The 27,147-nt window shown below is 40.7% G+C and overlaps 1 protein-coding gene across 2 annotated transcripts in view; it reads left to right on the top strand.

Annotated features, from left to right (window-relative positions):
- Nucleotides 1–26,076, top strand: part of FAM120C (family with sequence similarity 120C) — a 120,027-nt gene extending 93,951 nt beyond the window's left edge. The window contains exons 11-16 of one of the 2 annotated variants that reach the window (XM_045994707.1): nt 11,451–11,565; nt 11,954–12,163; nt 13,770–13,971; nt 16,516–16,654; nt 17,040–17,097; nt 21,249–26,076. In XM_045994707.1, the coding sequence (XP_045850663.1) occupies nt 11,451–11,565; nt 11,954–12,163; nt 13,770–13,971; nt 16,516–16,654; nt 17,040–17,097; nt 21,249–21,503 (979 nt within the window). In that variant the 3' untranslated portion in view covers nt 21,504–26,076. The remainder of the gene's footprint in view (nt 1–11,450; nt 11,566–11,953; nt 12,164–13,769; nt 13,972–16,515; nt 16,655–17,039; nt 17,098–21,248) is intronic. The other variant, XM_045994709.1, reaches the window with a different exon arrangement.
- Nucleotides 26,077–27,147: the final 1,071 nt, after the last annotated feature.

Here is a 27,147-nt window from a genome sequence, read left to right as displayed (position 1 = left end):
CATGGCTACTATAAACATTCGGGTGCATGTGCCCCTTCGGATCACTACATTTGTATCTTTAAGGTAAATACCCAGTAGTGCGTTTGCTGGGTTATAGGGTAGCTCTATTTTCTTTTCTTTTTTTTTTCTTTTTCTTTTTCTTTTTTTTTAAAGATTTTATTTATTTATTTGACAGACAGAGATCTCAAGTAGGCAGAGAGGCAGGCAGAGAGAAAGAGAGGAGGAAGCAGGCTCCCTGCTGAGCAGAGAGCCCGATGCAGGGCTCGATCCCAGGATCCTGGGATCATGACCTGAACCGAAGACAGAGGCTTTAACCCACTGAGCCATCCAGGTGCCCCAGGGTAGCTCTATTTTCAACTTGTTGAGGAACCTCCATGCTGTTTTCCAGAGTGGTTGCACCAGCTTGCATTCCCACCAACAGTGTAGGAGGGTACCCCTTTCTCCCCATCCTTGCCAGCATCTGTCATTTCCTGACTTGTTAATTTTAGCCATTCTGACTGGTGTGAGGTGGTATCTCATTGTGGTTTTAATTTGTATTTCCCTGATGCCGAGTGATGTGGAGCACTTTTTCATGTGTCTGTGGGCCATCTGGATGTCTTCTTTGCAGGAATGTCTGTTCATGTCCTCTGCCCATTTCTTGATTGGATTATTTGTTCTTTGGGTGTTGAGTTTGATAAGCTCTTTATAGAATTTGGATACTAGCCCTTTATCTGATATGTTATTTGAAATATCTTCTCCCATTCTGTCAGTTGTCTTGGTTTTCTTAACTGTTTGCTTTGCTGTGCAAAAGCTTTTGATCTTGATGAAGTCCCAACAGTTCACTTTTGCCCTTGCTTCCCTTGCCTTTGGCGACGTTCCTAGGAAGAAGTGGCTGCGGCTGAGGTTGAAGAGGTTGCTGCCTGTGTTCTCCTCAAGGATTTTGATGGATTCCTTTCTCACATTGAGGTCCTTCATCCATTTGGAGTCTGTTTTCGTGTGTGGTGTAATGAAATGGTCCAATTTCATTTTTCTACATGTGGCTGTCCAATTTTCCCAACACCATTTGTTGAAGAGGCTGTCTTTTTTCCATTGGACATTCTTTCCTGCTTTGTCAAAGATTAGTCGACCATAGAGTTGAGGGTCTATTTCTGGGCTCTCTATTCTGTTCCATTGATCAAGGTGTCTGTTTTTGTGCCAGTACCATACTGTCTTGATGATGACAGCTTTGTAATAGAGCTTGAAGTCCGGAATTGTGATGCCACCAACTTTGGCTTTCTTTTCCAATATTCCTTTGGCTATTCGAGGTCTTTTCTGGTTCCATACAAATTTTAGGAATATTTATTCCATTTCCTTGAAAAAATTGGATGGGATTTTGATAGGGATTGCATTAAATGTGTAGATTGCTTTAGGTAGCATAGACATTTTCACAATATTTGTTCTTCCAATCCAGGAGCATGGAACATTTTTCCATTTCTTTGTGTCTTCCTCAATTTCTTTCACGAGTACTTTAGTTTTCTGAGTGTAGTTTCTTTGCCTCTTGGGTTAAGTTTATTCCTAGGTATCTTAGTTTTGGTTTGGTTTTGGGTGCAATTGTAAATGGAATTGACTTCTTAATTTCTCTTTCTTCTGTCTTATTGTTGGTGTACAGAAATGCAACTGATTTCTGTGCATTGATTTTATATCCTGACACTTTACTGAATTCCTGTACAAGTTCTAGCAGATTTGGAATGGAATCTTTTGGGTTTTCCACATATAGTATCATATCATCTACAAAGAGTGAGAGTTTGACTTCTTCTTTGCTCACTTGGATGCCTTTAATATCTTTTTGTTGTCTGATTGCTGAGGCTAGGACTTCTAGTACTATGTTGAATAGCAGTGGTGATAATGGACATCCCTGCTGTGTTCCTGACCTTAGCAGAAAAGCTCTCAGTTTTTCTCCATTGAGGATGATATTCACGGTGGGTTTTTCATAGATGGATTTGATAATATTGAAGTATGTGCCCTCTATCCCTACACTTTGAAGAGTTTTGATCAGAAAGGGATGCTGTACTTTGTCAAATGCTTTTTCAGCATCTATTGAGCATATCATATGGTTCTTGTTCTTTCTATTATTAATGTATTGTATCACATTGATTGATTTGCAGATGTTGAACCAACCTTGCAGCCCAGCAATAGATCCCACTTGGTCGTGGTGAATAATCCTTTTAATGTACTGTTGGATCCTATTGGCTAGTATTTTGGTGAGAATTTTTGCATCTCTGTTCATCAAGGATATTGGTCTGTAATTCTCTTTTATGATCGGACCCTTGTCTGGTTTTGGGATCAAGGTAATATTGGCCTCATAAAATGAGTTTGGAAGTTTTCCTCTTTCTATTTTTTGGAACAGTTTCAGAAGAATAGGAATTAACTCTTCTTTAAATGTTTGGTAGAATTCCCCTGGGAAGCCGTCTGGCCTGGGCTTTTGTTTGGAGATTTTTTTTTTAAGATTTTATTTATTTCTTTGACAGACAGAGATCACAAGTAGGCAGAGAGGCAGGCAGAGAGAGAGGAAGGGAAGCAGGCTCCCTGCTGAGCAGAGAGCCCAACATGGGGCTGGATCCCAGGACCCTGGGATCATGACCGGAGCCAAAGACAGAGGCTTAACCCACTGAGCCACCCAGGCGCCCCTGTTTGGAGATTTTTTTTTTTTAAAGATTTTTTTTATTTATTTATTTGACAGAGAGAGAGATCACAAGCAGGCAGAGAGGCAGGCAGAGAGAGGAGGAAGCAGGCTCCCCACGGAGCAGAGAGCCCGATGTGGGGCTCGATCCCAGGACCCTGAGATCATGACCTGAGCCGAAGGCAGCGGCTTAATCCACTGAGCCACCCAGGCGCCCCTGTTTGGAGATTTTTGATGACTCTTTCAATTTCCTTACTGGTTATGGGTCTATTCAGGTTTTCTATTTCTTTTTGGTTCAGTTGTGGTAGTTTATATGTCTCTATGAATGCATCCATTTCTTCCAGATTGTCAAATTTGTTGTTGTAGAGTTCCTCATAATATGTTCTTATAATTGTTTGTATTTCTTTGGTGTTGGTTGTGATCTGTCCTCTTTCATTCATGATTTTATTTATTTGGGTCCTTTCTCTTTTCTTTTTGATAAGTCTGGCCAGGGGTTTATCAGTCTTATTAATTCTTTCAAAGAACCAGCTCCTAGTTTTCGTTGATTTGTTCTATTGTTTGTTTTTTGTTTTTTTTTTTTGGTTTCTATTTCATTGATTCTGCTCTGATCTTTATTATTTCTCTTCTCCTGTTGGATTTAGGCTTTGTTGTTGTTGTTCTTTCTCCAACTCCTTTAGGTGTAGTGTTAGGTTGTGTATTTGAGACATTTCTTGTTTCTTTTTTTTTGTTTTTTAATATTTATTTCTTACTTTTTTATAAACATATAATATATTTTTATCCCCAGTGGTACATGTCTGTGAATCACCAGGTTTACACACTTCACAGCACTCGGCCATACCACCCTGAACGCGCCCGATCTCGTCTGATCTCGGAAGCTAAGCAGGGTCGGGCCTGGTTAGTACTTGGATGGGAAACATTTCTTGTTTCTTGAGAAAGGCTTGTATCGCTATGTATTTTCCTCTCAGGACTGCCTTTGCTTTGTCCCACAGATTTTGAACCGTTGCGTTTTCATTATCATTTGTTTCCATGAATTTTTTCAATTCTTCTTTAATTTCCTGGTTGACCATTCATTCTTTAGAAGGGTGCTGTTTAGTCTCCATGTGTTTGGGTTCTTTCCAAATTTCTTCTTGTTGATTGAGTTCTAGCTTCAGAGCACTGTGGTCTGAAATATGCAGGGAATGATCCCAGTCTATTGGTACTGGTTGAGACCTGATTTAGGACCCAGGATGTGATCTATTCTGGAGAATGTTCCATGTGCACTAGAGAAGAATTTGTATTCTGTTGCTTTGGGATAGAATGTTCTGAATATATCTGTGATGCCCATCTGGTCCAGTGTGTCATTTAAGGCCTTTATTTCCTTGTTGATCTTTTGCTTGGATGATCTGTCCATTTCAGTGAGGGGAGTGTTAAAGTCCCCTACTATTATTGTATTATTGTCGATGTGTTTCTTTGATTTTGTTATTAATTGGGTTATATAGTTGTCTGCTCCCACATTAGGGACATAGATATTTAAAATTGTTAGATCTTCTTGTTGGACAGACCCTTTGAGTATGATATAGTACCCTTCCTCATCTCTTATTATAGTCTTTGGCTTAAAATCTAATTGATCTGATATAAGGATTGCCACCGCAGTTTTCTTTTGATGCCCATCATGGTAAATTGTTTTCCTCCCCCTTACTTCAAATCTGGAGGTTTCTTTGGGTCTAAAATGAGTTTCTTGTAGGCAGTATATTGATGGGTTTTGGTTTTTTATCCATTCTGATACCCTTTGTCTTTTGATTGGGGCATTTAGCCCATTTACATACAGGGTAACTATTGAAAGATATGAATTTAGTGCCATTGTATTGCCTGTAAGGTGGCTGTTCCTGTATATTGTCTCTGTTCCTTTCTGGTCTGCTACTTTTATGCTCTGTCTCTGCTTAGATGACCACTTTCAATACTTCCTGTAGGGTTGGTTTGGGGTTTACAAATTCTTTCAGTTTTTGTTTGTCCTGGAAGCTTTTTATCTCTCCTTCTATTTTCAATGATAGCCTAGCTGGATATAGTATTCTTGGCTGCATGTTTTTCTCATTTGGTGCTCTGAATATATCATGCCAGTTCTTTCTGGTCTGCCAGGTCTTTGTGGATAAGTCTGCTGCCACTCTAATATTTTTACCATTGTATGTTACAGACTTCTTGTCCCAGGCTGTTTTCAGGCTTTTCTCTTTGTCGCTAAGACTTGTAAATTTTACTATTAGATCATGAGGTGTGGACCTATTCTTATTGATTTTGAGGGGGGTTCTCTGTGCCTCCTGGATTTTGATGCTTGTTCCCTTTGCCATATTAGGGGAATTCTCTACAATAATTCACTCCAGTATACCTTCTGCTCCCCTCTCTCTTCTTCTGGAATCCCAATTATTCTAATGTTCTTTCCTCTTATGGTATCGCTTATCTCTCGAATTCTCTCCTTGTGGTCCAGTAATTGTTTGTCTCTCTTTTGCTCAGGTTCTTTATTCTCTATCATTTGGTCTTCTATATCACTAATTCTCTCTTCTGCCTCATTTATCCTAGCAGTAAGAGCCTCCATTTTTTATTGCACCTCATTAATAGCTTTTTTGATTTCAACTTGGTTAGATTTTAGTTCTTTTATTTCTCCAGAAAGGGCTTTTATTTCTCCTGACAGTGTTTCTCTAATATCTTCCTTGCCTTTTTCGAGCCTGGCTAGAACCTTGAGAATCCTGAAGTCTAGATCTGACGTATTACCCATGTCTGTATTGATTAGGTCCCTAGCCTTCAGTGTTGCCTCCTGTTCTTTTTTGGTGGTTAGTTTTTCTGCCTTGTCATTTTGTCCAGATAAGAATATATGAAGGAGCAAATAAAATACTAATAGGGTGGCAAAGACTCCAGGAAAATGTGTTTTAACCAAATCAGAGGAGACCCCAAATCGTGGTGGGGGAGAAAGGTGGAAAAAAGAAGTTCAGAAAAAAAAATCGTGATCTCAGGATCCTGGGATCGAGTCCCACATCGGGCTCTCTGCTCGGTGGGGAGCTTGCTTCCCTTCCTCTCTCTCTGCCTGCCTCTCTTGTGATTTCTCTCTGTCAAATAAATAAATAAAATCTTTAAAAAAAAAAAAGGAAAACAAATAAAGAAAAAATATAAAAATAAAAAAATATAAAAAAGAATATATATACATATTCTTATATATATATAATATATATATATTTGATATATATATATATTATTTCTTACTTTTTTATAGCATATAATGTATTTTTATCCCCAGTGGTACATGTCTGTGAATTACCAGGTTTACACACTTCACAGCACTCGGCCATACCACCCTGAACGCGCCCGATCTCGTCTGATCTCGGAAACTAAGCAGGGTCGGGCCTGGTTAGTACTTGGATGGGAAACATTTCTTGTTTCTTGAGAAAGGCTTGTATCGCTATGTATTTTCCTCTCAGGACTGCCTTTGCTTTGTCCCACAGATTTTGAACCGTTGTGTTTTTATATATATATATATATTTATATATAAATATATATTTATATATATATTTATATATAAATATATATTTATAAGAATATGTATATATATTCTTTTATATATATAAGAATATGTATATATATTCTTTTATATATATTCTTTATATATATTCTTTTTTATATATATATAAGAATATGTATATATATTCTTTTTTATATTTTTTAAATATTTATAATTTATATATATTTTTATATATGTATATATATATTAGACTGGTGACTAGAACAGGGTCACCCACTTAATTTGGGAAGTGTTTTGGTCTCTTACAAGAAACTACCTCCCAAAATTTTAAAGAATGAAAAATGTATATAAAGGTAAACACAATGAAGGGATGGACTATGACTATAAAGATGAAAAAAATTTTTTTTTAATTTCTAAAAAAGGGAGTTGATAGGGTGAGTTAGTTGGGAGAACAAAGAGAAAGAAAGTGGAGAGAATTTGCTCATGCTGGAGACTAGAAGAAGCCCAGTGCTAAATTTAGGGTGTATTTTGATCTATTAGAAGAAGTTGTACCCCAGATTTTTTAGAAGAAATATCCCTATGTGTATACAAAAAATAAAGTTAGATACAATGAAGGATAAAATCTGACTATAATAATGAAGGTTCAAAAAAGATTTTTTTTAAATGAAAGGTATTGTTAAGATAAACTGGTTAAAAAACGTTAAAAGTTGAAAGGTAAAAGTTTAAAAAAAATTTAGCAGAAAAAAATTAAATTAAAAAAATTAATTAACTTTGCAAGACTAAAGAATCATGGAGAAAAAGCCATGAATTCCATGCTTTGCTTTCTCCTCCTCTGGAATTCCACTGTTCTCCTTGGTAAGTGAACTTGGTCTTGGCTGGATTTCTTGTTGATCTTCTCGGGGAGGGGCCTGTTGTAGTGATTCTCAAGTGCCTTTGCCCGAGGCAGAATTGCACGGCCCTTACCAGGGGCCAGGCTAAGTAATCCAATAGGGTTCGCTTTCGGGGGCTTTTTTTCCCTGAATGCTTTCCATAGAGTTCTGGAGGACAGGAATGAAAATGGCGGCCTCCCAATCTCCAGCCTGGAGGAGACAAGTGCTCGGGCCCCCACTCCTCAGTGTGTCCTCAGAGAAAAGCGCTCAATCACTCCTGTCTCCCTGGCCCCCAGCTGTGCTCCGAGCTCACCCAGCCTGCGACCAAGCATCTCTGTCTCTGGCACACAGCTCGGCCTGGAGACTCCGAACCCCGCAGAACCCTGAGCTCTTCCGTGGGAGCTCTCCCCGGATCTTGTGGGGACCCCAGTCACAGAGCAGTGGCCTTTGCCACGGATTACGGCTGAAGGTGACCCCGAGCTGAGAGCTCACTCCTCGGCTCTGTCTCTGTAGCTGGCTTCCCCGCTCTAATAACCTGTGAGCTCTGTGACATTCAGACACCACCGATCCTTCTGTGACCCCGCAGGACCTGAGGCTACGCTGTCCCCACGTGGGCTTCACCCCAGTTTAGCCTCTGGAGCAATGTCCCTCAGTGGAGCAGACGTTTAAATGTTCTGATTTTGTGCTCCATTGCTCTGCCACTTGCCGGGAGCCGGCCCCTCCCCCTGCAGTCTATCTCCCCGTTGCTTTGGATTCACTTCTCCACTGGTCCTACCTTTCAGAAAATGGTCAAATTTCTGTCTCTAGAATTGTTGCTCTTCTTCTCTTCAATCTCCCTTTGGATTTGTAGGTGTTTGGAATGGTTTGATAAGCTATCTAGCTGATCTCCTGCTACCTGATGTCATCTCAGCCTTCTACTTCTCCGCCATCTTGACTCCTCCCCCTCAACAAACATGTTTTTGCGCATCCATTCTGCCATGCATCATGCTAGAGTTAGAGAAACGTGAAAAATTGCAAATTAACATTAACAAGTATAAACCAAGCCAACCAAAAATCTCACATCCTTGGGAAATTAGATGTTCTCTCCTCTGTGAGGCTTTCTCTGATTCTCCCAGGTGAATTTAGTCACTCTTTCCTAAGAACACCCAAAACAACCTGTTCAACTTGTAAATTCACATCCCTCTCATTGTATTAGTCTTTCAGTGAGTCTGCCTGTTTCCCACACTTGACTTCTTTAGGAGCTCTTTTAGGTCAGTTTTTCTTTCATAGTAATCAGGATATGACTGGTACAATTTGCCTTTGGAGGAATTTTGTTAAGGTTTTTTGGTTTGGCTTTTTTTTTCCATGACCTGGTTGATGTATTTACTGATACCTACTCTATGCCATGTACTGATGAACTGTGCTAGATAGTGTATAATAAATATGAATAAGAAACAAGACAATAGACAAGGCCAAGCAGACAAGGTCCTAGATTTCATGAGATCTCACGTGGCCACTTGAAAGAAATATGTTTTCTTTGTACAAAATCAACCAAGCATTTGAACCTTATTGATTGTACTCAAATCTTCTGTAATTTTAAATGTATTTCAGGTGTATTTTACATGTTAAAGCTTAATGGTAGTATGCTAAAGTCTCCCACTATAATTGCATTTCTGTTCATTTTCTTCTATTGTTGCTTCACATTTTGCCAACAAAATCAGATGGAAAGATTAAAAATAAAAGAATGGGCAAAGGTAGATCAGTGAAGTATAAATCAAAAGAAAGAAACAGTATTAGTAAATAAAATAGTTCCCAAGGCAAAAAAAACACTGACAAAGGAGAATATTTTATATTGTGAGAAGATAAAAGCTCTGAATTGTGCACTGTATAACATAGCATCAAAAAGTGTAAAATAGGGGTGCCTGCATGGCTCAGTCAGTTAAGTGTCTGTCTTAGGCTCAAGTCATGATCCCAGGGTCCTGGGATCAAGCCCCATGTTGGGCTCCTTGCTCAGCAGGGAGTGTGCTTCTCCCTTTTCCTCTGCTCCTCCCTGACCTTGTGCTCACTCTCTCTCATAAATGAATAAAATCTTTTTTTTTTAAGATTTTATTTATTTATTTGACAGAGAGATACAAGTAGGCAGAGAGGCAGGCAGAGAGAGTGAGAGGGAAGCAGGCTCCCTGCCGAGCAGAGAGCCAGATGCGGGACTCGGTCCCAGGACCCTGAGATCATGACCTGAGCCGAAGGCAGCGGCCTAAACCACTGAGCCACCCAGGCTCCCAAAATCTTTTTTTTTTTTAAGTGTAAAATAGATTATAAGCTATAAATAAATTTTCTAAAGGGAGAATGTGTGGACAGTAGATATTGTTCTTTATGTTGGCCCAGGAAGATACCTCCTGGAAAGCCCAGTCATTTAGAACTTCATTTGTAAAGAAGTAACAGAGCTTGTCGGCATGTCCTGTAGTCCCAAAACACCCTGGAGTTCAGGGAAATGACAGTAGGGCTTGAAGAAAGAGTAATGGCAAGAGGACTGTCTGTGCTGTTGTGATGGTTCTGGGTGAGGAAACAGCAGGTTAGAGATTCAAAGCCCGGAGGGCCTGGCTGCAGAGCCCAGGGTCTTTCCAGGGCACCATACTGCCTCCTAGTAGTAGTAATGGGATCAGAGTCCCGAGGAATTCATTCCATGTGCCGCTCATAAGAGACCAGCCTTTGCTTTAAATGCCAGCTTTCTCACACAGCTCCAATAAATGTGAATCACTGTCTTGTGGGTCTTCAGGAAGCTATGGACAAAGACATAGATGTATTTTTTTTCGTCTTTCTCTTCCTCTTTCTGCATTTCCTGTGCTTAGAACATTAAAACATACTCAGTTCATGAAGTTCAGGTCAAATACTCATCAATGAGTACTTAACTTCTTTTAATTAGTGAATTTCCTGTCTTGGGGAATGGCCCCATCATCTAGCCATCTGCCCAAGCCAGAATTCTAGGAATCTTAGACTCTTTTTTCTTTACCCCCTTCCCATAACATGCATGACCAAATCCTATGGATTTATCTCCTTAGTAGCTCTTGTGTTCGTCCCCGGTCCTCTCCATCCCTGGGCCCGTGCTTTTGTTCATACCTCTTTGGCCACAGGTTGCTATGGTTGCCTCCCAACTGGTACCCATGCCTCTTGTCTCTTGCCCTATGAGCCAGTCACTATCACTGTCCTGCTGATAATCCTTAAGTGTCTTCATACATTTTCAGAACCAAGGTCCAAATTCCTTAATTCTGTTTTTTGAGACACTTCATGATCCCACCTTTTTTTTAGTTTTATTGAGAAAAAATTGATACACATCACTGTATAAGTTTAAGAAGTAGAGTTTGATGGTTTTATTTACATATATTGTGAAATGATTACCACAATAGGTTTAGTTCACATCCATCATCTCCTATATACCACACAGCAGTGTTAGATATAGTCATCATGTACCTTATCTCTAGTACTCATTTATCTTATAACTGGAAGTTTGTACCTTCTGACTACCTTCCCTCAACCCATCCTTCCCCCAGCAGCCCCTCACCTTTGGTAACCACAACTCTGATCTCTTTTTCTGGGAGTTCAGTTTTTTAAAGATTTCACATATAAGTGAAATCATACACTATTTGTCTTTCTCTGTCTGACTTATTTCACTTAGCATAATACCTTCAAGTTTCCTCCATATTATTGCTAATGGTAGGATTTCCTCATTTTTTATGGTTGAATAATATTCTGTTTTATTTTCATATATTACCAGAACTGCTTTATTCACTCATCCATCAGTGGTCACCTAGGTAATTTCCATGACTTGGCTATTATAAATAATGCTGCAGTGAACATGGGGTTGCAGATTTCTTTTTGAGTAGTGTTTTCATTTCTTCTGGACATATTCCCAGAGGTGGGATTGCTCACTTATATGGTAGTTCTATTCTTAGTTATTTGAGGAACCTCCATACTGGTTTCCATAGTCTGGCCTACTTTCTAATCCTGCCTTCTGTCACTGCAAACCTGCTTAGCTCCAGCATTATGGAACCTGCTGTATCATCCTGAACTCCACAACTCTGTGACTTCATGCATACTATTTGCTCAACCTAGGACATCCTTTCTCCCCCTTTTGTTTTACTTATTTCCACAGGCCCTTTGAAACCCAGCTCCTACTGACTTTTTTTTCAGGATGCCCTCTCTCATTTTTTCAGCCTCGCTGTCTTCTGTGCTCGTGTAGCACCCTGGGCATTCTTCTATCTTGGTACTTAACACACTCTGCTGTCATTGTTGATGAATGTGCCTATCTCCTCTACCACCCAGACTGCAAGCAACCAGAGGCAGAGATGCTTTTACTTTATTCTTTCGGAATTGCCAGGACCTAGCCTAGAGTCTGGTTCGTGATAGGTTCTTAGCTTAGTAAATGTTTATGAATTGAATAAATGAGCTTTTGTGGCTCAATAATAATGCTTTTATTTTCTAGGTACATGGTTCAGTGGCCTGGTGGCCGAATCCTGCATCGCCATGAGCTTGACACTTTCCTTGCTCAGGCAGTATCTACCCAGCTTTATGAACCCGATCAGCTTCAAGAACTCAAGGTGATTTGATCTTCCCTCACTTAAATTCTTTCTTCTGTGAGCTCATAGCTTTCCCTTTGGTCTTTCCTCATCAGCTTTGGGTGTTCTTTTTTGTGTTTAATTTTTAAATTTTTTCATAATTTGACAGACCAAAAAAAAAGGTATCTTAAGGTGGTATATTTTTAAAGTTTTAAAGGTGATGTCTTTTTTGGGGTGGGGTGGGGTAATGAGTGTCTTTCAAACTCTCCTGGAATGACATGGATCGAAGCTACTAGTGAACTCAGATGTCTGTAATTAAAAGCCAACATGTTCAAATTTAACTAGAATAATCAACACAATGGGGACAAGAGTAAATGTAACCAATAACAATAAGTTTTTAATAGTAGTTTTTCCTCTGTGGTGGTTTCAGATTGAGAAACTGGATGCCCGAGGGATCCAGCTTGCTGCCCTCTTCATGAGTGGGGTTGACACAGCTCTGTTTGCTAATGATGCCTGTGGCCAGCCAGTCCCGTGGGAGCACTGCTGCCCCTGGATTTACTTCGATGGCAAGCTGTTCCAGAGCAAGTTAATTAAAGCGGGCCGAGAGCGAGTATCCTTGATTGAGCTCTGCGATGGCCAGGTACCAGCAACTTGGGCAGCTGCTAAGGGCCATCTCTGATCTGCCATGGGTATAAATTGGCAGAGGGTGGAAGGGAGCACAGAAATTAGAGAGGGAGGTAGGAAAAGTGGGAGAATGTATCTGCCATTAACCGCAGTTGGTCAAGGATCAGCCCAAAGGCCCAGAGTCTGATATGTACATGCTCTAAAATCACATGTTGGAAAGTATTTTTTATAAACTTTACATTTTCATAATATTTTCTTACTGAATATTTCTTGTCCATGGAATACTCAGATATGCTCTATGCCTTTCCTGCAATTCTTAGAATTTCATTTCCCTTATTTGCAAAATATTAAAAAACCTTGTTACATACTTTTGCAAGTGATATCTTTTTTAAAATTTTTATTTATTTTTTTAAATTTCTTTTCAGTGTCCCAGAATTCATTGTTTATGCACCACCCAGTGCTCCATGCAATACATGCCCTCCATAATACGCACCACCAGGCTCACCCAACCTCCCAACCCCAACTCCTCCAGAGCCCTCAGATTGTTTTTCAGAGTCAACAGTCTCTCATGGTTCATCTCCCCTCCAGTTTTCCCCAACTCCCTCTTTCGTAAAGGAACTATGTTTGGAACTAGAAGAGGGTGGTAAAGTAGATGACAGAGTAGAAGCAGGGATTTTTTTTTTATAGTGAAACCTTAGGAAAGATGAGGAAAGGCACCCTTACTTACTCCTTTATCCGTTTGGGCAGAATGAGCTGAGGGACTTGAACAGGAGTCGTCAAACTACCTCAAAATGCAAAACTTGGAATTTTTATTTCAGTCAAGTTTTATTGGAACACAGCCACATTCATTCATTTATGTATTGTCTACAACTGCTTTCCTCTGTCAATAGCAGAGTTGTATAGTTGTGACAGAGATAGTTTGGCCTGCAAATCCTATCTGGCCTTTTTCAGAACTGGTTTGCTGACCTCTGGCCTAGAGGCATGGACTAACCCTAGACAGAGATCATGGTCTCTGACCCTGGGTATGGAGGAAAAGGTTAAAAAGCTTGGCATATATCAGGTTTTATTCTTCTCTCATTCATCTAATTCTGTTATCTCCCCCTTAAAAAATAACCTAGCGTATTTCCAGTTGTGTGGTAAACCATCGGTAAATACTTACGCTTATATTTGTCTTCCTTGACCTAGTCAATGTGCCTCAACAAGCCCTTGGTCAGAGCTAATATGATCATTTGCTGTCATGTAAAAAGTGCTAGGCAGGTTTTCCTGGGTATGGCTCCTTGAGCCCTTTAGCCCAGGTCTCAGTTCTCTTAATGGCAATGGATTCGTGAAACTATAACTAGAATGCCCAGTACTATGCCCGAAACATAGAAGTTAAAAAATGGTAGCTTTGGGGGTGCCTATGTGGCACCGTCGGTTTAATCCAACTCTTGGCTTTGGTTCAGGTCATCGTGATCTCAGGGTTGTGAGATCAAGCCCTTATCGGGCTCCGTGCTCAGTGTGGAGTTGGCTTGGGTTTCTCTCTGTCTCCCTCTGTCCCCCCACCCCATCTCTCTCTAAAATAAATAAATAAATCTTTTTTTAAAATGGCGGTTGCTATTATTAATTCTGTTCTTCCTTTGAAGGCTGACCTGGCAACCAAAGTGGAAAAGATGAGACAGAGTATCCTTGAAGGAGTCAACATGAACCATCCACCACCTTCTGCTCTACTTCCATCACCTACTTTTGTGCCTCCCATGGTGCCCTCTCTCTACCCTATTTCACTTTATTCCCGAGCCATGGGCTCAATGCCACCTCCCCCTCAAGGACGGAGCCGGGGATTTGCGGGTCAGTACCTAAGAATGAGGTATTTGTCATCCTCAATCTGTTTCATAGTAGTCTATCCAGTAATTATTGCCAGATACTGAATCAGCAGTTTTTTTATATATGTATTATCTGATTTACCTTCTGTGCTGTGCTGTGGTAGTTTGAAGAGGAGTTTATTGACGGGGGTGTGGCCTAGATGTAGCCTAGGAAGTCCACTGACTTCCCAGACCATGCTCCATAGAGGTAGTTGGTCCCTGAGGATTTGACTGTCACGAACTAAACTCACAAAGTAACTGATGTAGAAACCAGGAGGTACTTTATTACTTCCGAGAACTATATCTCAAGTAAACTGTATCACCATGGTTGCCGGTTAGCTCACTCATTCCCCATAGGCAGATGTACATAGGAGCTTCCAGAAAGACCAAATGGGAGGTAAGAGTAAATGACCAGTGTCCACAGACAACCATACCTGATGTACCCATTTTCGCTCTGGGGGTAGATGACACATTTCCAGAAGCATGGAGAGAAATACATTATAGTCCGTGCCCGCCAGGGGATTGCAGTTTAGTAGGGAAAACAAATACACACACATATACCCAGACATATCTAAGTATAAATTATGGTGACACCTGACCTGTGGCTTAGTGATGAATTGACAGTCATGCTTAGGTAGCTCAGATAGTGATCCTAATAATTCAAACAACCTTGGAAAAATACAATATTTTAATATGGAAAAATACAATATTTTAATAAGGACATTTTGACATGAAATATCAAGGTTCTGTGATCAGGTGGGAGTGTCATTGCCGTGGTTAGAAATGTTTGTTGTCTATTGCTTATCATTTAAAAAAAATAAAGCTGGAAGTTGAAGTTCGTCTTCAATTTAGGCTCATAAATTTCAGTATGCATATTTAGTTCAAGGCTCTACTTAGATGATCAGTGTGAATGTCTGCTCTGTTCAGTCAGATAATGAACAAGTGTTGTAAACCAGGGAGCTGGCCATTCATTCATTCCATTCCCTGAAACTGACTTTAGAGATCCTTGCTCTCATTTTTTGTGCATTGATTTTACTGTGTCTCAGAAAACAGCCTTAATTAAGGTTAAGTTCTTGGGAGGTCCTTTACGTTGTCCCAGATCCCAGTGATGCCTGGTCTCCAGTTACTGGTGGTTCATGAGGAGCCTCTTGCCTCCTAAAAGACTACAATAAGATCCCCAAATGCAAGTCTTTCTAGCCTTTTTAGGACTAGCTAGTACCCTAGTTCCTTAGACTCCCACTGTCATATGAATGAAGCGCTCTTTACTGCTGACCTGCTAAGTGAGCAAAGGGTTATTAACATTTGTGTTTTTTCCATAAACTAAAATTAAAATTATCCTGTGAAGGCTTCCTTTTGTGCCATATTACAAAGCTCTGTTGTGCTGGTGAGCTCATATGTATATACAGCTTTGGAATTTCCTGTTTTAAGGAGATATGCTATCTTGTCTTAAATTGGTTCTGGTTTTCAGCTGTTGCTATTCTTGCTTATTAATTGTAAATTGCTTTCAGTTTAGTTTCATTATTTTCCATTTAGTTTGGTTGTTTGGCTAAGCCTCCACTGTGTCATGGTATGTATTTGAATCAAAAGGGTTCACTTTATATTAAGCAACTAGAATTTGAATAAAACTTAAAAGAAAAAGAAAAATCATTTGGCCCAAATGAATAAACAAACAAAAAGCAGAATCAGACCCTTAATTAGAGAACAAACTGATGGTTGCCACAGGGGAGGGAGGTGGGGGGCTGGGCAGAATGGGTGAAAGGGAGTGGGAGGTACAGGCTTCCAATTATGGAATGAATAAGTCACAGGGATGAAAAGCACAGCGTATCTAGTCAATGGTATTGTAATAGCGTTGTATGCCGACAGATGGTTAGCTGCCCTTGCGGTGAGCAGAACGTGACTCCGTAGTTGTCAAATCCCTGTGTTGTACACCTGAAACTATGTAACATTGTGTGTCAACTAAACTTCAATAAAGAGAAAAAAGAAAGGAAAATAAAAGTGGTTTTGGCATATAATTTTCTAATAACTAGATTTTAGGACATTCATTCTTTCAACAAATACTGCATGCCTATTCTGTGCCAGTCAGGCTCTGTAGCTGAAAAATGTGTTGTCCACACCCAGCTTGCCAAAGTGGATGTCCTACAGATCTTCAACCCCCATCCCTAAATTCACTTCTACCATGAACCTTTGTTGTTATCACAGAGTCTTTTTTTTTAAGATTTTATTTATCTATTTGACAGAGAAAGAGACAGCGAGAGAGGGAACACAAGCAGGGGGAATGGGAGAAGCAGAAGGAAAAGCAGACTCCACACTGAGCAGGGAGCCCGATGCAGGGCTCGATCCCAGGACCCTGGGATCATGACCTGAGCCGAAGGCAGACACTTAACCAACTGAGCCACCCAGGCGCCCCCAGAGTCTTTATCATAGAGAAATGAAAATAAGCAGAGTAGGGGGCACTGTAGGATCTTTTGTTCCACCTCTTATCCTACCTTGTAGTTAGCATTCATTACTGCCCTTCTTCCTGTCTTTCCAGGTCTCCATCCAATCCCACCCCAAGGAGGAAAACTGGAGATTGCTGGGATGGTTGTGGGCCAGTGGGCTGGCAGTAGGTCCTCCAGGGGCCGAGGCTCTTTTGGCATGCAAGTTGTTTCTGTCGGTGGGCCAGGAAAAGGGTATGTATTCCAGTAGGTTGGTATGAGCTAATGTCAATCAAGGTGCCATTGGGAAAATGCCCAACTACTGAATACTTCTATTAAGGTAAGAGGCATTAACTAACTTTCCATTTTTAAAGCCAGTTTTCAGTTCAGTTCAGCATACATACACTAAATTCCCGGCCTCAGTGAAAAAGTTTTTGCCCTAGAGGAGGACATGGGACACAGAACAATTCAGTATAATATTGAAACAAGAGAGAGAAAGGTTTACAGTGGTAACACAGAGGAAGGGCGCCTAACTTAAGGGAGTCAAACTTCCTAGAGGAGGTGAGTCGTTAACTAAGTGAAAATGTGGGTATGGACTCTGTGTGTTCCTTAGGATCACTTTTCCCCTCACTTTCTACAGGCATGGAAAAGAACAAACTGGTAGAGGATCCAAAGGACATAAAAAAGGAAACAAACAAGTAAGCCCTGTTTTGAGATCATCTAGCTTCTGTTTGATAACTCTTGTCTTTTCACCTAACTTGCAAAAGATCAGATCAGACATGGAAAACTGTGTTTTCAGGGCTTCTCCCAGCATTTGAGTTCATTCTTTTGCTCTAGTGAGGGTCTAGTGAGGGTTAGCGCACAATGCTGCACAGTGTGATTCTTTCCCCTGAATGAGACCACAGGACAGAAACCAGGTCCTGTGTCCTGAACACCCGTACCTACCATAGTATGTGCTACATGCAGCCACAAAGGGGCCAGAGTGAAGTTAACAGTGGGATTTCCAGCTGCTCGGGCTTTCTGAGTAGAGATGCTTAGAAAATTGGACTTGAGCCTTTGCTGAATATGAGAAGGAAGGAGATGTTGCCATTTTGTTTATTCTTAATGGCTCAAAATGGTCTTAAACTTTCCTCTAAGGTACACCTTGAATTATATCACAGATTCCACTGGTCTTCATTAGACATGCCCCTCTCCCCAGACATGAAGAACCTAATCTTTATTGAACCAGAATCTTGTACTGGACTCAGCCTGCTGGGCTCCTCCTAGTATAGCAGCTACCATTTCTTCCTTCCATCCTTTTTCTTTCTTTCTTTTCATTCATTTATTTAGAGAGTGCTCATGAGCAGGGTGGAGGTGAGGCCAAGGGAGAGGAGAGGGAGAGAGAGATTCTTAAGCAGGTTCCATGTCCAATGTGGAGCCCATTGCAGGGCTCAACCTCACAACTCTGAGATCATGACCTAAGCTGAAATCAGGAGTTGGACGCTTAACCGACTGAGCCACGCAGGTGCCCTAGGAGCTATTGTTTCTTGAATGCCCCCTTTCTACCAAGCCTTTTACTAGACATTTTACATGCAGTTTCTTATCCTCCCAAGGGTCACTGATGAGACCATATTGCAAAGCAGCTTTGACATAGGTTCTCAGTCCTGAATTAGCTCTCCTGTATACAGCCAGCCCTCACTGCATCCAGTTAATCCCCATTGTCTAATGCTTTCTCAAAGATACGTATTTGCTTTAATGTTATTTTGAGCTAAAAATGGAACTAGAATGGTAAGTCCTCCACACAAGTCAGAGAGCAAGAACTTTGAGATTTTTCTAGAGCTTCTCAACTTTTTCCAGAAGCTGTTCAGTAAGATATAAGGGATTATACCTAGAAGGAAAACTGGTCACTCAGATAGGCTCCCATAAGGTAATACAGCCTGATTAACCATGATTCAGGGTCTGATCATTAGGTATATGATCTGAAAAACCTGATTTTTTTTGGTACAGTAAGAGTAGATCTCTCTCTCTCTCTCAGGGGCTGACTCACATTAACTAAGATCACAGAAATAGCTATGTGGATATGACTGAAAGAGTGGCACTGGGGAGAAGGGAGGGAGTGAAAGATACTGAAAGATCTGTGAAAGATCTTGTGAAAGGTATGAATTTACAGCACTTGATCTCAATCAAGTACTTTCTGCAGTAAGTATTGTGATATATTGTGCCGTTACTCTTTTCTAATCACTCTTATAAAAACTTGTGAGGTGTTTATTATTCTCCATTTGAAACTGAGGCTCAAAGGGATGAAACATCTTGCCCCAAATTATCCATCAAGTCAATATCAGTGTTGCCCTTCCAGCCTAAGCTGATTCCAAAGCCTGTTGCTGTCCTGATTCCCCTGCAGTATAACAACTCTGACTGGTAGAGACAAGATTCAGACTTAGGTCTGGCTGACCCTAGTGCACATGCTCTTAACCATTTCTACCAGAGCTTGCTTTCTTTAAGTCTAAACTGCAAGGGAAACCATGGTATCAGAAGTTTGCAAGGAGACTTGGAACCAAACAATAGTATTAGCTAGAATTTATTGAGTTTGTACAGTGTGCCAGGCACAACATGTTCTAAGTGCTTTACATGGAGTGTCTCATTGAATCCTTATAGGAATTTAAAAAACAGATACTATTATTATATTTTACAGTTGAAGAAACTAAGGGAAGAAGTAGGGATGGTAGATGATCTTAAGTTTCTCTTTGTGAAGATTACTGGGGATACTGTTACCTACTCCAGAGGTAGCCTGGCCAAGGAAATTCTCATGTTAACTTTGTTTTTAACTGAGGCATGGTTCCTGCACAGAGCTGCTGCTGATGGCTATGATGACTCTCCTTTTTCTGTTTAGTCACCCTTTCTTCAGAGTATGAGATCATTATTCCAGCTTATTTAATCTGCTTACATTATAGTCCTGTGTTCTTTATTTTTCTCAAGTCTTTTAAAATTTTTTTTTAGTGATCTCTGCACCCAACATGGGGCTTGGATTCACAACCCCCAAATCAAGAGTCACATGTTCCACCAACTGAGCCAGCCAGCTGCCCCTATAGTCCTGTCCTCTTGAGATTATTCTTAGGCCACTGGAGTATTGTGTATTTTCAGATTCTTAAGTCACTTATTGGTAATGTTTTGATATCTTTGTTAACCGGCTCAGGTGGCTAATTCCATCCATTGTGCAGATTTTTACTTGTTTCATCTTTTTCCCAGGTTCTTGAGCAACATTTTATAGTAGTGCCCATGTTGTACAGGTTTTGGAGCCAAAGGATCTCACTTTGAATCTGGCTCTGCCACTTACTAGTTCTGTGACTTTATACAAGTTACTTAACTTCTCTGTGCCCTAGTTTCCTCATCTATAAAATGGAGAAATTGGCATCTACCTCACAGAGTTATTATGAGCACCACATGAGATGATAGATGTAAAGAGTTTTTCACAGAGCCTATAACATGGGAAGTACTCAGTAAAAATTTATAACTGACCACAAATTCAACAGGTATTAGATTTCCATTACATTGAATTGAATTTTAAGTAAATAAATACATAAATCTTTACAAAAATTTTTAAGAAAAGATTTGCATTATGTATTGTATCTTAATGGAAAGAATGAGGTCTTTGGAGTCAAATAGACTTGGATGCAAGTCTAGGCATGCCAGTGACCTTGGGCAAATCATTTTATTTTTCTGAGCCTTGTTTGTCTTATCCATAAATTGGACAAGAGAGTACCTGGCATGCCCAACAACTTAGCAATCGGAAGCTGCTATTTTCCTTAATAAATTCCTCATGGAGAGACAGCCCTGCATTGCAAGGTAATGCAGTTCATGTCATTAGCATTACAATAGCAGTCACATCCCAGGAATTCTCAGAAAAACAGGTGGCAGTTTTTAGTTACAAAAGATTCTGTGGAGTGGTACACAGAGATCTTCTGGTTTTCCTTTCTTTTCATTTACATGTCTAGTTCTCAGCATTGGACAGGACAGTATTGTGCAGCAGCTAAAGAGAATAGACTTTAGAGGCTGACCCACCTGGCATGGAATCCTGGCCCCACTGCTTTCTATCTGAGTGTCCTTGAGCGAGTTACTTTAGTCTTTCTCAGCCTCAGCTTCCTCATCTGTAAATGGGGCATCAAATCTACCATTTAGGGTTCCTACTAGTATTAGAGAAAGATATCGTAAAGCTTTATAAATGACAGCTGTGTCATTATTGCATGGTTGTCATGGCCAATGAGTTTCCGTCAAATCCATCTATTGTCACCCTAAATTCTCAGGACAGTCATTGGGGTGTACTATTAGGTGGTAACAAGCTTTGAAGAACTAAACAGCTTCTGGAGGCTAGCTTAGGAACATGTTTGAGAAGCGTCAGCTAGTGTGGGTAATTACCAATTCCACTGACTCTCTCCGTCTTTTACAGGGCACTTTTTTTTTTCCCATGGGGGAATTATTTTATTTTCTTGGATGTTAACCTTAAATATTTTTATATCAGAAGACATTATTATTATCTCTAATATTGTTAAATGTCAGGTGTGTCAGGTATCAAAGGCAATCTCTTGGGCTCTGCTGCCTTGACAACAAATTATGGTCTTGGGAGTCCTTGAGGAGCTGAATGCTTGGCTTCTGAGAATTTTTTTTTATAATTAAAAAATTTTTTTTATTAACATGTAATGTATTACTAGCCCCAGAGATACAGGTCTGTGAATCGCCAGGTTTACACTTCACAGCACTCATCATAGCACATACCTTCCCCAATGTCCATAACCCAACCACCTTCTCCCTATCCCCCTCCCCCGGCAACCCTCAGTTTGTTTTGTGAGATTAAGAGTCTCTTACGATTTGACAGGGCACTTCTGATGGAGTTTCTAAATCCCTGGAGCCTCATCAGGGTCGGTCCCACTCACAGGTAAATGGAAACAGTGGCGCATCAATCAAAGAAGAGAAGAGTGATCATCACCTTCCAGCTTCATCCCAGTGTGCCTTACCCAGAGACAACAACATGTGTAATAATGGTAACCGCTACTTCCCTGCGAAGAATGGGGAGAAGAGCCGCTTGCGAGAGCAAAAGCTAGGAACTATGGCACAGCAGAAGGAAGGGTAACGAGCAGAAGATGGCATCAGCAGATCAGGAAGAGAGGAAAACCAATACTTTTCTGATTGTAGGCCCAAGTTAGAGGAGGACATGAATGCTTACCCTAGATTTTCCCAGGATTTTATTGGGATGTCCTATTGTATTCATCTTTTTCCATTCCCTGTCTTTTTCTGGACCTCCAGACTTAGTGGTCAGCTTCTGGGGAAGCTCTGGCCAGAGATGAATGGCAGCAGCATTAGCTCCTATTCTCAAATCGAATATAAAGTGCCAATATTCTCTTTGCCTCCCCTGGGAGTGTAGTAAGGCAGTGTCTGTCAGAAATCTGGTGTCATCACGTAAGACCCTATAGAAAAGTTTCAGCTTTGGTTTTCTGAGTCTTCATCACGTTACTCATTTATAAAACCCATGGATGGTAGGGGTAGGGACGGCCATCTGTGGCCTCCTAACTTGCATTTTCCTCTGTGAAGTAGTGGGACCTTGGTATATAATCCGTACCCTCCTCTCACTCTTTCTCCCCATTCACCTAACCCAGGATTTTGTACCACCCACCGCCTCTAACTCTGGCCTGACAATCAGATAGGTAAATGTTTTCAGGGAAGTGAAATAGTACTGGTTATTTTATTTTATTTTATTTTTTATTTTATACACTTAAAAAAAAAAATACTACCAATGGCCTTTGTACTGGGGGATTCTAGTGAGTCGGAAAAGTACTGGGCAGATTTTTCCTGCCTCTGGACTAATGCATTGTTTGTAAAATAGAAGATAGGGCGCAGTTCACCCACTCCCTGCTGCCCACACCCTGAAAGGGTGGGAATCAATGTATTAAAACTGAGTACGAAAGGGAACCGAAAAGACAGTGCATGCATGTGTGTGTGTGTGTGTGTATGGGTGTGTGGGTGGACGTATATATGAATGTGTGTATCTATATGCATACGCATACCCTTTATATAAAAGAGACAGATCTATTTATCTATACGTATTTTATATATATAAATATATGTGTGTGTGTGTACACACATGCACACATACATTACATACATGGTGATGTCTCAGAGGATTTACTGAATTTCCCAGAAATGCTTCCACTGCTAGGGAGTGGTGAGTTTCAAAAGACCACACTTTAAAATCCTTACTGAGTCACAGCCCATCAGTTACAAGAAGATGGGCTTCTCTAAAGCAGACAAAAAGTACTTTCCAGAGATTGCCTGCTCAGAACAACAAACAGTTGGGTTGTCACAAGTTTAATCTTGAACAGAGCCCTCACATCCCATAGAGTGAGTGCAGGGAGGTTGGAATGGCGTGGGGGAAGATTTGAGCCTTTCCTTCGGCCGGAATAGCCATGTTCAGAGAGAGAAAGGGGATGGGAGGTGATTACCAGGGCTTGCAGCCAATTTGGAGGAAACCTCATCTGGAACTCCTGGGTCACACTGGCCTCAGGCTAGAATTGATTGCCATGAATCCCTGAAGGAGAGAGGACTAACATTGGAAAGATGGGGTAGGGAAGTGTGAGGAAATCGACACTTTGATTTTACATGCCTGGATTGTTTTATTTATTCATTGACATTTGACTACTGGATCTTTTCATTTGCTTTGCAAGGAAGACTTCAGAGGACTCTGGCCCAGGCCTTTAGGGGCATTCTGGAAAGCTCCCAGCCCCTGAGGAGGCCAGAATCTGTCCAGGACAAAAAAAGTTGTTCTTCCTTGCGGAAGATACTCTTGAAACAACCTTGCATTTCCAGTTTCCCTCCTCAGCAGCTTCGGTATGAGGGAAGGGACATGGCTTACAACAGATTAGCATTGTGTCTTCATTCAGGAACTGAGGCTTCCAGCCTTACACATCTCCTTTTGGGCTTTGTGATATTCTTGCCCAAGAAGTACCGTTTCTACAGGAATTCAACTGACTAGACTTCTAGCAGGGTTTCTCTCTCTTTTTGAAAAACCCCATGCACGTTAACCCACAGTAGGTCCTTGGTGATTTTTTTTCCAGACAACCACAAGGCTGTTTGCTCACTGCCCACTTACAATGAGTGCATCGTAAGAGACTGGGAAGTCTCAGACTGTTTAATCCTAGTCTGGCCCAGTTTAAAAGAACCCACAGCTTGTAGAGGGAGGGAGCCCTAGAATTCCTCTCCCCCTGCCTAGATACTTCTTACATAAACCAAAGCAAGATGACAAGAGTGCACACCTAGCAAGATATAACCAGGAACAAAGTGTACAGAGACCTCTTCTTTGGAATTTGCTCCCTTAATTTGGGCCCTCCTCTTCTCGTGGACCTACCCAGCCTTTCACAAAAGTCTTGAAGAGTAGGGGAATTGTGTCCAGCAAAATCAGAATTTGGTAATGAGCTTAGGCGGCTTGGAAGTTTCTGGAGCCACAGATGAAGGAATCCTTCGAAGCTCTAAAAAATGACTAGAATTACTGAGCTGAGTTAAATTAGGTATGTAAGCACCATTTTCTAATAGGAAGTACTTGGAGTTCTATAGAAAGGTATTTTCTTCGGTTGCTGTTTCTGTGCATCTTGAATCTATTTGACACAATCAAGTGACAGTATTGTTAAATCTCACAGCCTTAAGAAAATTTCTTATTTTGTAGGCATTCACTGTGAGAAGTAAAATTGCTGCTTTGACAGGGATGATTCCAGTTTGCCAAAAGGCTTGCTTCTCTCCCTTCCACACACCTTTGCTTTTTCCTAGCCTGGCCCAGGGTAAAATAAGTGGCTTGTTTCCAACCTTGATTTTTATTTGGACTTCAGGGTTTGGAAAGTTATAAGAAAGAACCAAAAAGGGCCACATTCCTGAATTTAAATTTTCTGCCAAAATACGCAGCTTAAAAGCCAGAAAAGCTCAGGTTCATTACTGAAAGATGAACTTTTTCTTATCTGAGGACAAATTGGGGAAGGTGGGTCTTCTCTTTGCTGTGAGTACCATTTGAAGAGACTGTCATCCTTTACTTGAGGTTCCATTTCTTACTATGATGTGTGTGGCTTCTCTTGAACAGAGTCATACAGGTACCCCCGGAAATGACCCCTTGACCTTGTAGGGCCACAGGCAAAAGCACCCTGGTTGTATATAGACACTGATTCCCAAGGACCTGCAGTTCTTGATTTCTGCTGGTATGTCTTGGGGTCAGCCTATAACTCCCATCCTTATTCAGTGGCCCAACAAACTTTTGCTCACTTGCATCATTTTCATTCTGAGCCAGGAGGACTTTGGGTAGACTTTAAAGCCCAAGAAATGGCACTTGCTTTGGCCAGTGACATTTGATTTTAGTCTCCATCTTGATTTTCTGGCATTATTGATTGGCCAAGTCACATTAGCTTCTTTTGATCACAGAGAAAAACAGCCAGATAAGGCATTAGGGAGGGTGGTTAAGGCAGGGGTGGGGGGTGGGGGGAGGAATGCTTACATAGGGTAGGGAGAATGTGGAAGTAACTGTTTGATTATAGTGATCCAGTCCGTTGGAACCTTGGCTCGTGTGGGCATGTCAGTGATACCCTTTCAGTCTCTAAGACTCCCTCTCCTTTGAAATGACAATACAAGTAGACCACAGTTTAAAGTAGCTAGTAGACTTCTACTAAGGTTTAATCATTATACTTGTTCACTTCCTGATGCATATTTCCTAAATATGCTTGGGGTTTTGGGTCAGGGGGTAAGTTTTCACTGTTCCATGGTATGTCACTCTATATTTTTCTCCCTCTCGTGACTTTGGCATCTTTAATTTGACTTTCTATTCTCTTTCCCTTGGCTTTATTGCAGTAGTCTGGTGGGGCAGGTAGAGCTCAGTGCACTTATTCCCTTATTACTGCTGATTACCTTCAATATTATCAGAGGTTGTTTTGATGTTCTCAGAAGATAACTTCATTTTTTTTTTTTTTACAAAATCATCTTTTCCAAGTTAAAAGCAAAATAAAATAGCCCCTGTGCTAGGGTGCCCATTTCAGCTTTTGACATTGCCGTTGTACTTTTATAGCTTTTTGTCTGTGTTGGTAGTAACAAATGACTAGTGAATTTTCATGTAAATGAAGCGAATTAAATATTTCAGATTAATCTCTCATAACCCTCCAAATCTGATGATTTCATTTTAGTTACTTCCCCCCAAGACACTTCCCCTCCTTTTAATTTATTCTATTCTCTTCTATTTTTAGAATAACATACTAGGTTAAAGAAACTTTAACTGCAAGGAGTCAATGATTTTTAGTGCTCCCTGATAAATAATGTTATTGACAAAGTAAATTCTTGCATTGTTTTTTCCTGTGTTAATATCTCTTCTCCTGTGCTCTTGACAGTGTGTTTAGTGGATGGATAATAATATGTATTTCTCTTTCCCATTCCCAGATTCCAAATTCCCTGCCTTTTTGGCCCACCTCACCACAAAAGCTCCATAGTTTATTAATGTAAGTTTGAATGGATGTTTCTTAGGGGAAACTGCAGGAATTTCTGGAAGTGTTTCAGAAAGGAATGAAAATGTCTCAGGAGTTGTTCTGTGATGGAAATTGGTCTGTTGTTCTGTTAATGCTGATGGAAAGAAACTTACAGTGCTTAATAAAAGTCTATTCTTTTAGTAAAAAAAAAATGTGAAATAATTTTGGGTGTGTGAAGTTTAATTTCTTCTCCCATTCCTGGATCCCTTTCTGCAAGTGGGGGATATGCTTATCTCAATTCAGAAATGTTGCACAGAGATTTAGGAGCCTGTTTGTAGGTGAATATCAGGGCAAGAGAAACACGACAAGAATCATCAAATGGAAGGGTGTATTTAGCTTCCTACTGAACTTTTTTATGTGGATGTTCTAGAGGCACTTTTGACTTGACATTTCCCAGCCTGAATCCATCCTCTCTTCTGAAGCCTCCTCCTCTCCGTGAGCACCACCACCTTCCACTCAGTGGTCGAAATCACAAACCAACCTGGGAGTTCTCCTAGACTCAGGGCTTTCCCTCATTTCTGAAATCCAGCTCGTGACAAGATCTGTTGATAATACTCAGCCAGCTTTCTGTTTCTTATATCTGTCTCCTTTTTGTCTGAGCTGCTGTGGTTTAGCTCAGGCCTCTTCATGTCTCAACTGGATTATTGAAGTTGCTCCCCTGTTTTATGCCTAACTGGGAAATTGTAAGCAACATTTCATATTTAAGCATTATGTACCTTTGCCCAGTGAAAGGGCCAGTAGCTTTTTTTTTTTTTCAGGTTCTTAAAGAAGGCTATGACTCAAGAGACATTAAGAACCACTGCTTTAATCCAGTATGTGTATCAGCTTCCAGAGTAATCTCTCCTAACATGCTGTACCCCCAATTTCATGGTCCCTTCATAATCAGGCCCCTGACCACTTCCCTAGCCTCATTTCCTACAACCCTCACCCACTTCAGCAACACTAAAGTGTATCTCATACAGCTCTTAATATCCATTTCTTCTCATTTGCTTATACCATTGCCCAGAATGCCTCTCTCCCTTTGTCTCTGGTGCATTCTCAACTTGATCCCCCAAGATCCAGCTCATAGCTTTGTGATTCTTTTCTTGATCCCTGACTATGGATCCCTGTACAGACTCTTCATGCCCAGTCCTATAGCACTTTCCTGCATCTCTGCCTCTCACTTAAATGATCATCTCTATCTTCTTGGCACCTAACACCCAGCATGCACCTAACAAATCAAGGACAGCTAAA

This window comes from Meles meles, chromosome X (genome assembly GCF_922984935.1).
Source record: "Meles meles chromosome X, mMelMel3.1 paternal haplotype, whole genome shotgun sequence".
NCBI lineage: Eukaryota > Metazoa > Chordata > Mammalia > Carnivora > Mustelidae > Meles > Meles meles.
The sequence above is the reverse complement of the archived record's forward strand: the minus strand, read 5'-3'. Positions and strand labels throughout refer to the sequence as shown.